Consider the following 16,104-nt stretch of genomic DNA (forward strand, 5'->3'; position numbering starts at 1 on the left):
AAAGCTTTCCACACCCTGGCTGCATAGGAAAGGAGGGAAGTATACAAGCAGAGGCTAGGCTCATTAAGTGACACTGAACCATGGTTCAATGTGACATCTGAACCCAGATTATGAATATGAATCTAAACAAAGGTAAAAACAGTATTAATCTGCCTCTGCAGCTTTCCCTTTCCCACATCCAAGAGATCAGAATAAGACAGCTATGATAACAAAGGCTATTTATAAATAGATTTTATTTATAAAGTTGATTTACATAAAATAGGATACTCTTTAAAAACTGCATATATACATCTCAACAAATCCTAACAAGTGCATACAAAAATACCTTCAATACATTAAAAATAAAACTTCAGGGTTGTTGTTTTTCTCCAGAGAATTGAACCTTCACACCAGACCCAAAAACAAAATACAAACAAAGTCTTGGGACATCATATTCAATACAAACAGTTTTACACTCCTTTAGTATAAAATGTTAGGAAACTTTATCTAAGTTGTATAAGGTCTCAAAACGTCCTAGCTGGCAGTGTTAAGAAGTCAAGGGTGCAACAGACTTCTACAAAGATTTCCTCTCCAATTGCAATTTCTAGAGATTTTTGTACAAAAATAAGTCTTCATATCAACAGTGTTCACACAGGCAGTTCAAGTTACACATATAAAGTTAATTTCTGACATGGCAATAGTCCCCTTCCCATTCAGAAAAAAGGAAGCATCAAGTTTTAATTATTTCACCCCTTCCCATATAAAAAGTATGCACGTATTAAGTGTGGAAGCCCAGTAATCTCCATCTGCCACTGGAATCAGAAATAAGTTTTTTCATTGGTAATTCAAGAACTCAAGAGGGGGCACCATATACTACTGTACAACAGCAGGTATAATCTTTGGCCCCTGTTACCTATTTACATAATTGCACTTTTTTAAAAAGAAAGAAAGAAAGATCACAAGCCACTGGTCTTTTGTTTCATGAAAGAACAATGTCAGATGTCACAAGGATCTGAGCGTTCGATATCCTTTGCAATGAGGCTCAGGGGAAGTAGGAAGCATGTTAAATTAAGGGTCCTTGTTGCTCTTCTGCTGCATCTTAACGGGTGCCTGGGACAATGAGGTACTGAAGTTCTACACAGCGCTCCTTTCAGTGTTGCTACAAAAGAAAACAGAAAGGCCATTAGGAGCACATAACTGACAGATCCAGCGGGGCTGAGGGGAGCCATCCAGGGCTTTCCCCCTTGGTCACATAGCTAGACTAATCCATGCAGTGTAGACCTCTTCTACAAGTTCCGTTAAAGCAATTCATGGCGCAGTAAGTCCCATTGAGCTTAGTGTGGCTTGCTTTTGAATACACATATATAGGATTGCACTGTTGCTGTCTATTCTCCAAGCAAAATGTGGTACACATATATAGCATTTCTCAACACGCTCACCTCTATTTTGTCAGGAAAACTGGTGTCTTCTAAATCTAGCCTTTTCCTGCTTTCCTTAAGAAAATATAACTGGGCTTGTAAACGGCAGGATTCTGACCAACAATTTCTTGCATGTCAGCACCAGTATGTGAACGTACCTGTACGCAAATTTCACTGAAATTGATAGGACCTACAAAACTATTTAGAACTGGAGGGATTCGACTGCAATCCTATATCCACACCCAAGAGATTGGAGTAAGCCACACTGAACTCTGTGGGCCTTACTTCAGAGTTGTACAGGGCTGCACTCTTAGATATCCTGCAAGGCAAACTCACCCAAAAACATTTTTAACCTATACCTTTCTTCTTTCCAAATGAGAAACACAGGTAAGCAGCAGATACAAAACCCTTGCCAACTCAAACAAAACTCAGGATGAGAAACAATTTGACTGCAAGCGGTATCCATCCTGAGATCTGAATGTTTATGTTAAGTAAAACTATTGGCACAAACCTTTGAAGTGAAGTTGATTTGGGTGGCCCTCCCCATGAAGAGAGCCATATTCAATAGTGCATTAAGACCACCGACACACCAACACTAAGCCCATTTTCATGGTAGCCCCATTCATTTCAGTGGAACTTTAGCACCACTGAATTGCTTCTGCATTGCCAGCTTCAGTCAATTTATTTCAGCCTTCACTGGAAAGTTTTGCATGCAAGCAATATTAAAACATCTGAGTCATTCACATGAATGTCTTGACTTGCAGCGGCCGGTTTCAGTTATTTGGTGCTAACTTCCAGCTACACCGGTCAGTGATGGGCCAGTTGTGTGCACGCTGCCCCTGCCACCCTGGCCAGATCAGCTTCAGATCACCTGTCTGATCATGTGCCAAAATCCCAATCCAGGTTGACAGGAGCATGCCGCTGCAGCATGGGCATAACTGTCTAACCCTGGCTGACACAGCAATGGAGCAGGGGATTGTTTAAAAACACAGGTTATGCGTGCCATGTGAAGAGAGTTTTACCCTGAAATGACTAAATGAAAAGACTACCACGAAGCACCATAGAACTGTAGAGTTGGAAGGTACCCTGGGGATCATCTAGTCCAACCCCCAGCAAGCCAGCAATATGGGGATCAAACCTGCAACCTTGACATTAAGAACTTTCTGACAGTTAAGAGCTGTTCAAACTCAGAAGGTGGTGGGCTCCTTTCTTGGAGGTTTTAAAGCAGAAGTTGGATAGCCTTGGGGATACCTTCCAACCCTACAAGTCTACGAAGAAACACTGGCGCGCTTACGACCTCCTCCCATGCAGCTATACTGCGAAGCATGTCCCGCTGTGTCTCTGCCGCTTACCGGAGAGCGAGCTCCCTCGACGGCTGGGGGTCAGTAGCTGCCGAACCAGCTGGTGAAGTCGAGCAGCTCCTGCTCCTCGGGGCTGAGCGCCCCCTCGTAGCCGCTCTCGTCCGAGGAGTACGGCGAGCGCGGCGAGCCGGGCACCGAGCTGCCGTCGCGACCGTCGAAGGAGGGCGAGGCGGAGGAATACGAGCTGCCGCTGCAGCCTTCTCCGCCCGCGCAGGCGGCGGTGGCGGCGATGCGGCCGGGCTGCAGGAGCCTGTCCTGGAAGGCGGCGCTGACGGCGTCGTGCTCGTCGAGGAGCTGCTGCAGAGCCCGGATGTACTCGACGGCCGAGCGCAGCGTCTCCACCTTGCTCATCTTCTTGGCGGCGGCGCCGTTGGGCACGTGCTGGCGCAGCGTCTGGAAGCCCAGGTTGACCAGCTTGACGCGGTTCCTCTCGCGCTCGTTGCGCCGCGCCACCGCCGCGGCCCCGCCGACGCCCGCCTGGCCGGCCATGCCCGGGAACGCCAAGCGCCGCTTGCAGCGCAGCAGCTCCGGCGAGCTGGAGCGCCGCTTGGCGCTCTTGCAGCGCGACGAGGACTGCGCGGCCGGGCCGGGGCCGCCTTTAGCAGCGCCCCACTGCGGAGGCTGCCCCGACGGAGAGGGTCCCGCCTGCAGCCGGAGCGCCAACGAGGAGCCCGGGTGGGCGCCGCTGCAGCCGCCCAAAGGGAAACTCTCGCCAGGCGCCTGGTGCGTGGCCGTCGCGATCGCCCCGCCGTTCATCTTGGGGCATCGATGTTCCCGGCTCTCGGCCTCGGCGCCTTCGCTAAGACCCGGAGTTTGGCGCGCAAAATCGAAGCTGGAGTCGGCGTTCCCTTGGGATGAAAAGGTGAAGGCTGGCTGCGCTGGAAAGGCGCTGGACCCGGGCGCGCCCCGTCCCCGCTTGCTTTCCTTCCTTCCTTCCTTCGTGCTTTCCTCCCTCCCTCTTGCTCCCCGCGCGCTGCCCAGGCACCTCTGCAGCCAGCGCCTCGCCGCTCTGCCCCTTATCAACACGCGCTGCTGCCGCCGCTCGCGGGCCCCCGGCAGCAGCAGCACGCGACGCGGCGCGCGCCGCACACCCCGCGCGCAACCCCCCGCCGCCCGCTTGGCTCCCGAGCCTCCTCCCACCCAATGGGAAGCTCGCTTGGCAACTTCGCGCGCCCGGCGCGTGGCTCCCGGCCCAGGTTCCATAAACAAGCCCTCCTCCTCCTCGCCAGGCGCACGCGCTGTATTTGCATCCCAAAGCAGCCCGGCCGGGGGCTGCGCGAGCGCTTCGCCCAGCACCTGAGCGAGCAGCGCCTGGTCAGCAAGCTCTGTCCCCACACACGACTTAAGGAACTTGGGAGTTCAGCTGCTAACATAAGTAGCGTCTGTATTGGAAGTCTTAATATTGAGCCAGACCCAAGGTGCATGCTCTGCACTGTGTCCACCTGGACAGACAGCTAGGTCCTAGGATTTCAGGGCCTGCTGTGCAGGTGCTACAATGCACTTGGGGCAAGGTGTGCCCCAGTCTTCAGGGTTTCAGTTGTATAGCTGCATAAAAGCATAAGATGCTGCCTTATGCTGAATTAGACCTTTGATCCATGTTGGCTCAGTATTGTTTACACTGACTGGCAGCAGCTCTGCAGGGTTTCAGACAGGTTGCTCTCCTGGCCCTACCTGGAGATGCTACCTGGAGATTGAGCTAGAGACCCTCTGCATGCAAAGTGGATTCTCTGCTACTGACCCCGTCTCCATAGACTGGGCACATACAGCTTCAAATGTTTGAGGTTGTTTTCATTACTTTGGGCACCCCAGAAACCCAGACAGTGTGGGGAAATTTCATGGGTACAGCTGTTTGTCTCGAAAGGGTGTGATCCCATATTTCCACTACATATGCTGATTACCATTTTGTCTTTTCGGGGGTGGGGAGATGCGGAGCGCCAAAGCATTTACATAACATTGATGTCACCCACACACCCCTAAGTGTCTTTTCCTCTCTTGTTCAGGTTCAAATGAATGGAAGAATTAACCTGTCCTTTCAGGATCACTTTGTTTAATGTAAATGGAAAAACTTTATCTGGCTGTATGTTCTCTGGCTAAAATTGATACACAACGATAATAAAAACATTGCCTTCTTGGTCCCCTTTGCAAACTCAGTTCTGTTTATACAACAACAAGCCCTCTATGCAACACTTATTTAATTGCCACATACAAGTCTTTCATCAGCTGTAGTTTTGAAAGAGGGATTTTTTAAAAGACGATTTGTTGCCAAAATATACTGCATCGCTCTTTTAATCTGGATTGGAACAATCTGGTTCTTTCCCCCTTCTGGCACGAGATAGCAGCGTTAGCAAATCTTGCATTGGATTCAGCACTTGTACTGTGTGGATTGAGAACAATCTAGTGCTTACCCAGAAGTTGGAACCTGTCAGTGTGAAGACCATGAAACTTAAGAGGGCGGCAGATTGCAACACTGGGAATGTTTCTCATTCTGGCCATGGTGGTCTTCAAATGCAGCAGCAGTAAGAAGGTTATTCACCCCCGGTCTCTTACCTGGAGAATTTAACAGAAGACTTTCTTCTGAGCATCATCTCTGCCCCAGAACTGATTTAGCATGGGTTGACGATATCCAGCCTCTTTCTCACAGATGGTTGAAAAGTTTCTTCATGAAAATTTTGTTTGGCTGTGTTTAAACACTAAACAAGGTGTAGAACAGGGGTAGGCAACCTGAGGCCCATGGGCCGGAAGCAGCCCACAGAGGCCGTTTAACCAGCCCATGAGTTGCCTCCAAACCGAGTTGTCCGCTGTGCGAGTCCCCACGCACTGCGCTAAACGGGCATGGCACGGCATGAGGACTATCTTCCGTGGCTCTGGAAATCACTTCTGTGCATGTGCAGACGCCGGAAATCGCGTCTGCCTATGTCCGTGGTGCTGGGAATTGCTTCTGTGCATGCCCAGACGCCAGAAATCGCTTCTGCGCAGGTGCAATTTTCGGCATCTGGGCATGTGCAGAAGCAATTTCCGGCGCCAAGGACATGCACAGACGCAATTTCTGGCATCATGCTGCGCCTGTCTGGCCCGCAGAGGATCTCCACGGGAGTGATCCGGCTCATGCCCGGTAAGCTTTGCCGACCCCTGGTGTAGAAAATTCACTTTAATTTGGGGGCTCCTTACAACAATTTAAGAGTGGAAAATCAACTTCAGCTTGATTGTTTCACCAAAAGCTCTCCAGGAGGCATCATGTTGAAGAATAAAGTAGCCTATTGGATTTCTGCAGGGAACTAAACTGAAGGCTGTAGACAGAAAGACCACTGATGGCTAGTTCAAGATTGTAGGCTTTTAACAGAGGCAGATTCGACCACTGCTGCCTTAACATATTGGGGAGAGTGGTACCAATTGAATTCCTATAACATGCAGCTTTTATTGTTGTTGTTATTAATTGCATTTGTATCCCACCTTTTTCTCTAAGGACTTCATGTCTCCCCCCTCAATTAATCCCCACAAAAACCCAGTAAGGTAGGTTAGGCTGAGAGGCAACGACTGGCCCAGTGTCACCCACTGAACCTCATGGCTGTGCGGGTTATTGCTGGAGCTTTCAGATGAATCTTTGGGGCCGGGCAGAAGCAGAGCTACCTTTTTGCAAGGAGTACCTATCCTAGAAATCCCAGCCCCACCCCTTGTGGGGAAATCCACACTCATATGTCAAAAAACACAAGTGAGCGTAATTTATTTTGCTTCTTTTGAAGTCAAAATTGAGGTTTGCAGGTGTCTTGGCCTATCTGTGTACCAACTGTTGAAAAGTACAGAGTGTTACCGTTTACACAACAAGTTAAGGTATTTTTGCCTTGCCTAGAAACATTTCACTTATACATGTGCTTATTCATTTATTTTCATGCATATTTATTTTTGCATTTATATCCCTCTTTTCTTCAAATGAGCTCAAGGAGTCCTCCCACCATCATTTTATCGTCACAGTGAAGCAGATTTGACGGGAATATCCAGACTGGCCCAAGTTCACCAAGTAAGCTTCAGGACTGAGGATATGGAGTTGGGTCTTCCCAGTCCCACTGCAACCCAGGAGTCTGGAATCTCAGGTGGGGAAGAGCACATGGCCCACATTGGAACCTGCCTTGTACCAGGTCAACCTAATTGGCCCAACTAACTCAGAATTGTCTACACTGACTGGCAGCAGCTCTCCAGGTTTTCAGCCAAGGTCCTCTCCCAGCCTTACCTGGAGATGCCGCCAGGGATTGAACCAGGGACCCTCTGCTTTCAAGGCAGGAGCTCTACTGCTGGGCTGTGGCCCTTGTCCTCTAGGCCTCTGTCCAGGTGTCAAGACTATCCCGGGTCACACCCCTCCCTGGCCTTGCTCTGTGCCCTCCTCAAGTGCTTTTGCCTGGCCGGAACATGAAATGTGAGCATGCCTGGATGGAGGTAGGTGTGTGTAAAAACTTGTGACTTACACATGGCTGGAATGTAGCCACCGCTGCTAAGGCAAGAGTTGTTATCTGTTGCCCCACTCACTTTTATCACTAGCATCTGCCCTCTGGAAGGTCATGAACCAGGGAATGTGGCCCTCAGGCTATCAAAGGTCTCCTATCCCTGGGCTACATCTACCAAATATCAGGCTTCTAGGACTAGGTCATGGGGAGATAACAGTAATCATTTCAGCATGTGTGTGTGTGTGTGTGTGTTAATTGTACAAGCCTGCCCGTCCATCTACCTTACAAAGTCACTGGGGCAGCTTTACATTTCCTGGCTTTTATGGTGTTTCGCATGACCTTAAATGTTCCTTCACATACTTCAGTTGTCCTCTCTCTGCATGTGCTGAAACGGCATGCACATCCTTTAACGGGCGTGAGAGAAAGAGAATACTTTCTCCCTCTTTGTGCTCTGTTCACATGTACCGTTTTCTAAAGGTGGGCGAGTTTTTCCTCACCATTTCCCTCAGCATCCTATTCAAATTCATTTGAAAATGCCTGGGCCTCTGTTTGGGTTTCTAAGGCACATTTTGAAAACTTTCCCTTTTTTTTTAAACACAAAAACCTCCCCCACACCCACCCGCCCTGTTACTGAGGGGGTTGTGTTTTTGTGTGTGTGGTAGTGGGGGTTGTTTTGTGGGGGGTTTCTCTTGGTTTGGTTTCTTTTAAGCCAGCTACAGTCAAACTTTGTTTCCATTCACTGCCGCCGTCGCGTCATGAATGTTAAGCCTGGCAGACCCAACCGCTCTCCCCGCCTTGCCTCGGCAACCCCTTCCGCTCCTTCCTTTCTTGAAAAGGAGACAGGCCTGGGTTTAAAAGTTTATTTTAGCTTTGATTGTGCATAGCTGCTAATGCATGTTAATCAGCTCTCACAATGCATCCTTGTGAGGCACCAGAGAATGCAGGCTTGGGCTGTGGGGGCTTTTTGTTCCCAGGTAATTGTGATGGTGAAGGGGAGCTTGCTCTAATTAATTTAGTTAGTGTATGTTTTGGTGAGGGTAAAGGGGCTCGGTGATTTATAGGGCACCGCTTTTCTTCTCTTGAACAGGCAAACTCCAAAGTGCACATAACCATATTATAGCCAGTAGGTGAAAGACTCTGAATGCACGGAGGCAGCGCCAACACCCCCTGTAATTTTCTGTTCTCTGCGGAGACCGGTTTCTACAGGAAGAGAGGTGCATTTTCAATGCTCGGCTTCTTTGGCCGTCTGCAATCTTACACGCAAAAGAAGATCTGAATGGCCTTGAGACTATTTTTCTCCTTGCTTGCTTTGAACCCGTTCTCAAAAGAATGCCCCAAAGATTCAAATCCTTGGTGGTGGTGTCACACCAGATCTAAAATACAGAAGGGTGAAATGGAAAGTTCTTATCAGGGAAAGAGGGGTGGGATTTAGTCTTTGAGCTCCTAGTGAGCCAGAGCGTCAGATTGAATTCAACTGTACCCAGGACTCAAATGAACCACCTATGGCTTCTTAGCTTGATTGTGTACTAAAACTTCATTCCGCAAATAGTTGTTTATGCCCCAGCACAATAGAAGGCATACAATCTGTGTCAGAAGTTCCCATTTGGTGGTCTGTGGTACTGTTCACATAACAAAATCTACCATAGAGAAATCAAAAAATCTCAAAAGTAGGGGGTCTGTGGCTTGGTTTTTGAAAAACAGGGTCTGCTAATTTGCAGCCAAAATATATTAACTCCTCCTCTGTCTTTTCAGGCAATTTCTAATTCAACTGTGAGCCAAAACATCTTCCAAAAACACTCCAAAGACAGTTTCGGCTGTTTCTAGATGCCCTGTGCATCCAGCAGCCATCTGATTTGCTTGCACAAATTGGAAAACGCCTTTCCAAGTTTGAGCTCCTCTAGTGTAAAGGTCCCTCTCATTCCTACCTTTCTGCTGCTGGCTTCACATATCACAAAGGGAGGGAAAGAGGGTAAGGTAACAACAGCACAGCCAGAAGGCAGGGTTACTTGCTGGTGAAGATGTTATCATCCCAAAAAACCTCCCACTTCATTCCCACAAGGCTTTTTCTCAGAGACCTGCTGATGCTGATGATGTACGTTTCCCATTCTCTCAAAGTCATGTACAAGATTTTACACGAGATCAATTAATCCAAGCTAACTGATGCAGCAGCTTCCCACCAACTTGGTATTCAGTATGGCTTTAAAGCTATACACTCAGAAGTGTGGTGGAGTAGAAGACAAGAAACAGCCACTTTTCAGCTGGTTACAAAAGAGGCGCTGAAGATGTTGCAGCATTTTGTCAATGCTCACCTTAAACATGAGACAAGCAATATGACAGACACGCACACCCCAGTTCTTCTCTTGCTTTGATTCTAAAGCAATATAGAGGAGAATTCCTCCCACCATCTTACCTGGCTTGTTGACCTGCTTTCCAAGCTGCTATTAGGGCATCAAGTGCTATTATGGCTAAAGGACTGAGCATGTCTCTCTTTCTGGCCTTTTCTTTCTCTTCCCTCCTTTCCCCTTGCTATTACCTGGAGCCCTGAAGAAATGTAATTTCCTCAGTGTATCTGATAGTGGCAGGTGTTCACGGGGAAAATCACATTTCCCAGAGTTCCAACTGTTGGGGACAGACAGAGGAGAGAGCCTCCTAACATCTCTTCTGCCATCATAGCCACAGCATTTTCCACGGCAGGAGAAGATAAAGCACTTTCCCACTTAGGTCAACAGCTGATCAGGTACATTAAGAAATGACTGGAGTCTTACAAGGGAGTGAATTTGGAGAGTGAGAGTGACAGGTGTGACCAGATTTAGAACATTTCACAGACATTGGCTACTTTTGTTTTCAATTGCTAGTCCTAATCCAAAATGAGCCTTGGGGAGCTTCCCCATCTCTATTGAAATGTGTTCAGGAATAACTTGGGTTGCAATCCTAACCCCATGTACCTGGGAGTAGGCTCCACAGAATGGAACAGGACTTTCTTCCGAGTAGACACAGACCTGCACTGTAAATGGTAAGATTTGCTCATGGTGAGCAATCATGTGACTGCTTTGATATGCATCCAATTGCATGTGCTGAGATGGGGGTCTGAGCAAATGTATACGAAAGCCGTATCTAGACACACAAATGTGTTCATGTGAATGAGCTTCAGCATACAGAAGAAAGTTTGGAGTGGGGTGCAGTGAGACAAAATTTCAAACATGGAACAGGAAAGGAGGGAAAGAAGACATATATTGGCATCCTTCTGTCTCAGGAGACAATGGAAGAATGCACCTTCAGGGTAAAGTCAAACAGCTGGAGAGTTACAGTGCCTGCTGTGGCTGTAGAGACCAATATGGGAAAGACATGTTTTATTGCAGCTGGGGCAGATGAAGGAATCTAGTTTTGTACCTACAGGTGCATTTCTTCTCTCTGTGCTCCCAGAGGTCATTTCTCCTCTGTTCATTGGTGTGGATACTCAATCTGACTGTCTCCAGACATATGAGATTATCAATATATATTAAATTTATATGCCCAACCATCAAAAACATATTTTGTTAAAATAAATATGATAAAAAACAGAAAAAAGTTTAATAGTAAAGCATGTGACAGGTGCCACGTGATCCTGACTAAGGATGTATTCTCAGATATCTCAAGGGTTGTCACTTGGAAGAGGGAATGCGCTCGTTTTCTCCCGCTCTGGAGGGTAGGACCTGAACCAATGGATTCAAGTGACAAGAAAGGAGATTCCGACTTAAACATCAGGAAGAACTTTCTGACAGAAAGAGCTGTCTGACAGCGGAACAGACTTCCAAGAGAGGTGATGGATTCTCCTTCCTTGGAAGTTTTTAAGCAATATGCCATCTGTCATGCGTGATTTAGTTGAGATCCCTGCATTGCAGGGGGTTGGACTAGATGACCCATGGGGACCCCTTCCAACTCTACGGTTCTATGATTCTATGAGAATTCCTGAAAAAAATCAACAGAGGCCCTTTCCAATTCATCATGTGCTGCAAGTGTGGCAGCAAAACTGGGGAGGGGGCATGTTTCTTCAGCCAGTTACAGTGCTCCACCCTTTCATATCTCTTTGCCCCCTGTACTTTCTTTGTAATGTCTGTGTAAATGCAACATATGATAGGATGTCATCACACTGTATGCTCCCCCCACCCCGGACCAATACTGGATGTTGTGAGGTGAGGCAGGCAACAAACCATAATGAAGTGACAGTACACATTTAGTTGCCTAGACATGGCAGGAAAGGAGGAGAGAGGCATGGAGTTGTTGCGTGACAAGCTGCAGCTGCTGAAAATTCTGCCCTCTTCTGCATCCAGCCACCCTAAAACAGATTTATTCATCTCTGGTTTTTTAAAATCATAATAATACTTGTACATATTTTGGAAGGTGCCGTTGTTTAAATCCCTGAAGCACAATATGATGACAAGCTGCAGCTGCTGAATTTCCCCCAGTTGTGAACACAGTACAGAAACCCAAATGTTGAAATGTGGCCGTCACCAGCATAAATCATACGAGGACCACAAACTCGCCATGCATCACATTTCCTTGTTCCATGTAGATAATGCAACTTAAAGTCCTGTTCGGACAGCTACTACTGCAGTTGAACAGAGGAAACAAAAATGCTTCTTTTAGTCTCTGAGGTCCTCTAGTGGACAAAGTAAATTGACTCCCAGATTTCTTTTATGGTCTAAAACGGGTGCCCAAACTTTTTTCAAAGAGGGCCAGATTTGATGAAGTGAACATACGTGAGGGCCAACCAAAGTAGTACCTCGGGTTAAGAACTTTGCTTCAGAATGAGTACAGAAATCGTGTGGCGGCGGCGCAGCGGCCCCATTAGCTAAAGTGGTACCTCAGGTTAAGAACAGTTTCAAGTTAATAACGGACCTCCGGAACGAATTAAGTTCTTAACCAGAGCTACCACTACTACCATGGGGGCCGGATTAAATCGACCGGAGGTCCGGATTAGGCCCCCGAAATGGACTTTGGACATGCCTGGTCTAAAAGTTTAGGTTTCGTTGTTGTTTAGTCATTTAGTCATGTCCGACTCTTCGTGACCCCATGGACCAGAGCACGCCAGGCACTCCTGACTTCCACTTCCTCCCGCAGTTTGGTCAAACTCATGTTCGTATCTTCAAGAACACTGCCCAACCATCTTGTCCTCTGTCGTCCCCTTCTCCTTGTGCCCCCCATCTTTCCCAACATCAGGGTCTTTTCCAGGGAGTCTTCTCTTCTCATGAGGTGGCCAAAGTATTGGAGCCTCAGCTTCACGATCTGTCCTTCCAGTGAGCACTCAGGGCTGATTTCCTTCAGAATGGATAGGTTTGATCTTCTTGCAGTCCATGGGACTCTCAAGAGTCTCCTCCAGCACCATAATTCAAAAGCATCAATTCTTCAACGATCAGCCTTCTTTACGGTCCAGCTGTCACTTCCCACTTTAGGTTACGGAGAGGAAATGGAGGGAAAACAAAGGTGATGTTACATATTTAAAGTGAAGGGGTTTGTGTGTAATCTTCTAAGCTTTTGTTGTAACCAAAATCTATTTCGCATATGAGTAATGAGACTCTCCAACAGCACTGTTCCTGTTCACTGTTCCTACCCAGGTCCACCAAGAAAAAGGGCCCCCAGCTTCCAAACTGCGTTGCAGCCGCCAGTGTTTGTGCTGTGCATAGTGGGACTCCCTGAAATATCAAAACAACCTCCTCTTGGAAGGTGGTGTAAGATGACACTATAGAGAGAAGGAAGTAAATAAATTTTAAGTCAATGTAAAGAAAATATATTGTAATACAGAAACACAAACCACTCTCTTATCTGCCTCTGTGTAGCCCCTGCCTCACCCTTTAAGATCTTCTGCCTCTACTTCTTCCCATGTTCTCTGTGTTACTTCTGACATCATCTTGTTTCTGAGCCTAGCATGCAGAATTCCCTTCCTGACCACCTGCCTGTTTCTTTTCTCTGTGGACGAACTTCCTAGATAAGATTTTGAGTCAGCCCTCAGACGCTGGCAAATGTCCTGCACTATATCTATCATGGCTTCCTTCCTCCAGAATGGTATCATCCTGCCAATTCATATAGTGCCCCCAGACATTGCAGTGCTTGTTTTTTTTTTTTAAATAATTTTTATTAACTGGCCAATCACATCAAATTAAATCACATCACATAAATTCCAAATTACAAAGCCAAATTTTTAAATTTTGTTGGGGGAACCCATACTTCAAGATCCAAAGGGGGATTCAAATCATCTTCTTATTACTGCGTTAGTGTCCAAATCGGTCCCAATCAGTCCAGACAAAGTTCATAATTCTATCCAGTCTTATCTTGGTGTTTCCACATCATATCTTGTTCATAAAATTTCTCTTTTTCTTTTACGATCTCTTCTGTTAGTCTCCTTAAGCCGATAAGCAAATATAATAATCCTGTGTGAATTTCCCGTTCTTCCAATCTAAGTCCAGATGGTTTCCATATATCTCCTTCGTAGATAACATCACTCTTTCCATCATAAATCAGGCATTTTTTTCGCTCTTAAATCCCACAGAGGAGTTTATCCACGATATGTAAACAGCACTATTTCTCACTTTCTCCTCCCAGACCCAAGAGCTCCAACAATGCCTCCCAAGATGGCGACGGCATTTTTAACTGCGTCATTCCAAAACTCTTAACTTTCCAGCTTCGTCTTGAAACATTGCTTTGGTTCGAAAGTTTATCTCCACACAGCCTTAAATCACAGCTTAAGTCCTTAAAGTTCTGACTTATTAGGGGAGGGGATTCTTGTTAAGTCACGTAAAAAGGAATGAAAGGTTTTTCCCCCCTCCCCCCTCAGTCATTTGCAATACCGTATCTTGTCGTATCTTCTCATATTTTATTCTTGCCTTGTTATCAGAGATCTCTTCTGTCAGCAGTCTTTACTCCCCCTTTTTCCTTGAAGTAGGTGCAATTTATCTCGTCCAAATTGTTTCTTTTGAAGATTCTTGCAAACTAGAGGCGCGGATCAGAGACGGCGTCAAGGAGTGCCGGAATCCCACAGGAGGGCTTTGTGCCTAGTGCCCCCACCCCCACAAATTCGGGGGTGGTATAGGGCACAGCAGGCAAGGGCCGTCCCCCCCATAATCCTGGGGGGGTTAAGGAGGCTAATTACCCCCATCATAGTCTCCAAATTACCTCGTGTGGGTCGGAGAGATGTTATTGTCAGCCATCTTCCCCCGACATTGCAGTGCTTGGTATGTGCATAAACATGGTCCTGTGGGGTTCCATTTTTAAACTAGGTTTGATTCGTGTATTTGTTTATTGCATTTCTATCCCACCTTTTCCTCCAAAGAGCTCAAGGTGGTGTATACATGGTTCCCCTCTTCTCATTTAATCTGTGAGGTGGGTTAGGCTGACAGATAATCAGTGGCCCAAGGTCACCTTGTGAGCTTCATGGCCAAGTGGGAATTGGAACCCTGTTCTCCCAGCTCCTAGTCTAACACTCGAACCACTACACCACAGTGGGTGAAAATGCTTGTCATGTATGCACAGACATACATGTCTCTCTGTATGTATAAATAGCATTAGGGAAATAGTTCACAAGGAAACTTTTTACAATTTGTGAGTTATTAAAATGAAACTCTTGGAGAAGCACAAAGTCAGTACAATCATGAGTAACTGTATTAGGGGATAGTTGGTAAGTACTAGCACTACATTTCCCAAGATGCAGTGGGGCAAGCACCTCCTGTAAGTCAAACCTTCTTTCTAAACAGACTCTTTTGCAACTTCTCCAGCAGAAAGATTGCCAGTAAGTGGTGAGAAGAGGAAGGCATGGGGCAGAGATACCGGGTCCGAGCTATGAAGTGTCAGCTGCTGGTGGCCAGCTTCTTTGTGATGGTAAGAGATTGTGCAGGAAAAAACCTGCCAATTTGTTATTAGATGTGGGAATTAAATTTCATAAAGAAAACAATGGAATGTAATTTTTAAAACAGATACTGGTAGCGTGTAGTTAAACTGCAGGACTTAACAATGTGTCTCGGGGGTCTTATCAATCCTTTACAGCACTGCTGGCTCTTATCCGTAGGTTTGTGGTTTCTCCATTTGTCTTTCTAAATGTGGTGAGAAAAGCCCTTGAGAAATGTCACACCAGCAGATGTTGCAGCCTTAACACAGTTGCTAAGAAAGAAAAGTTAATTTAATATGGTGAATATGCAGTTAAATTATTTACCTTTAAAAAAAAATGTTGTGAAAGGATAGTATATCAACTGTTTCTGAAGTAAGCCTCGTTTCTGATATCTTGGGAGATAAAGCTCTGGAAAGGCATTTATTTTGGACAGAGAGTCCTCTGTCTTCTTCTTTTAGATATTATATTTCATATCATTAGTGGAAGTATTTGAGAATTTGTCACTGGTGCAATAAAATTCACCCTGCAGGGCTGCAGCTTGGACTGGGAGTGAGCACACCTCTCCACAAAGCCTTCTGCTGTGAGTTGTGTTGGGGACTAAGAGTTAAGAAGCTGCAAGGGCTTGAGGTCCTATTTCACCTCAAGGGCTCGCCTTCCTTCTGTCGACTGGGGTGGGTCCCATTAGTTGCCTCTGTTGTCCTAGCTTACTTTGGCGTCAGCGTGATGATTCACAGGCCTGCAGCTGCAACTGAAATTGTGCAAGGCAGCCGATCGGAGCTACTTCCCATTCTCTCTTTATTCAACTGGTCAGCGTGCTCCCCTTGTTGCCCTCTACCTTCACTTGCTGTAGTACTGCGATAGCAAGCCAGAAAAGAGCCCCAGCTTTGACTACTGTGAGGTCAGACCCCATCTCTTTACCTGACGCCTCAGGCGACGTAATTGAAGGTTCCATTTCCTTTGCTCTGCAATTTTCTTTTTACCTCAAGTCAAGACATTGCTGGCTGTTGAAGTAAATCTGTTTTGATCTGGGACGCTGCTGTGTTTTTACACGC

General features: G+C 46.6%; 2 protein-coding genes across 5 annotated transcripts in view; one reads left to right on the plus strand and one right to left on the minus strand.

Moving 5' to 3' along the window:
- Positions 1-216: 216 nt before the first annotated feature.
- ASCL2 (achaete-scute family bHLH transcription factor 2) lies at positions 217-5,598 on the minus strand. The gene is made up of 2 exons (XM_083588635.1): positions 2,750-5,598; positions 217-1,138 (listed from the first exon to the last, which is right to left on the minus strand). Exon 1 carries the CDS (start codon positions 3,959-3,961, stop codon positions 2,780-2,782), a length of 1,182 nt encoding a protein of 393 aa, XP_083444761.1. The 5' UTR covers positions 3,962-5,598; the 3' UTR covers positions 217-1,138; positions 2,750-2,779.
- Positions 3,284-16,104, plus strand: part of TSPAN32 (tetraspanin 32) — a 38,766-nt gene continuing 25,945 nt past the window's right edge. Inside the window, exons 1-4 of one of the 4 annotated variants that reach the window (XM_083588785.1) lie at positions 3,284-3,620; positions 6,691-6,846; positions 10,821-10,993; positions 14,943-15,045. In XM_083588785.1, the coding sequence (XP_083444911.1) occupies positions 14,980-15,045 (66 nt within the window). In that variant the 5' untranslated portion in view covers positions 3,284-3,620; positions 6,691-6,846; positions 10,821-10,993; positions 14,943-14,979. Of the gene's footprint in view, positions 3,621-6,586; positions 6,847-7,079; positions 7,195-8,315; positions 8,409-10,820; positions 10,994-14,942; positions 15,046-16,104 lie in introns of those variants that run through there. The other 3 variants (XM_083588784.1, XM_083588782.1, XM_083588783.1) reach the window with 3 other exon arrangements.

The sequence above is a fragment of the Podarcis filfolensis genome (assembly GCF_964270895.1).
Source record: "Podarcis filfolensis genome assembly, chromosome: 1".
Classification (NCBI taxonomy): domain Eukaryota; kingdom Metazoa; phylum Chordata; class Lepidosauria; order Squamata; family Lacertidae; genus Podarcis; species Podarcis filfolensis.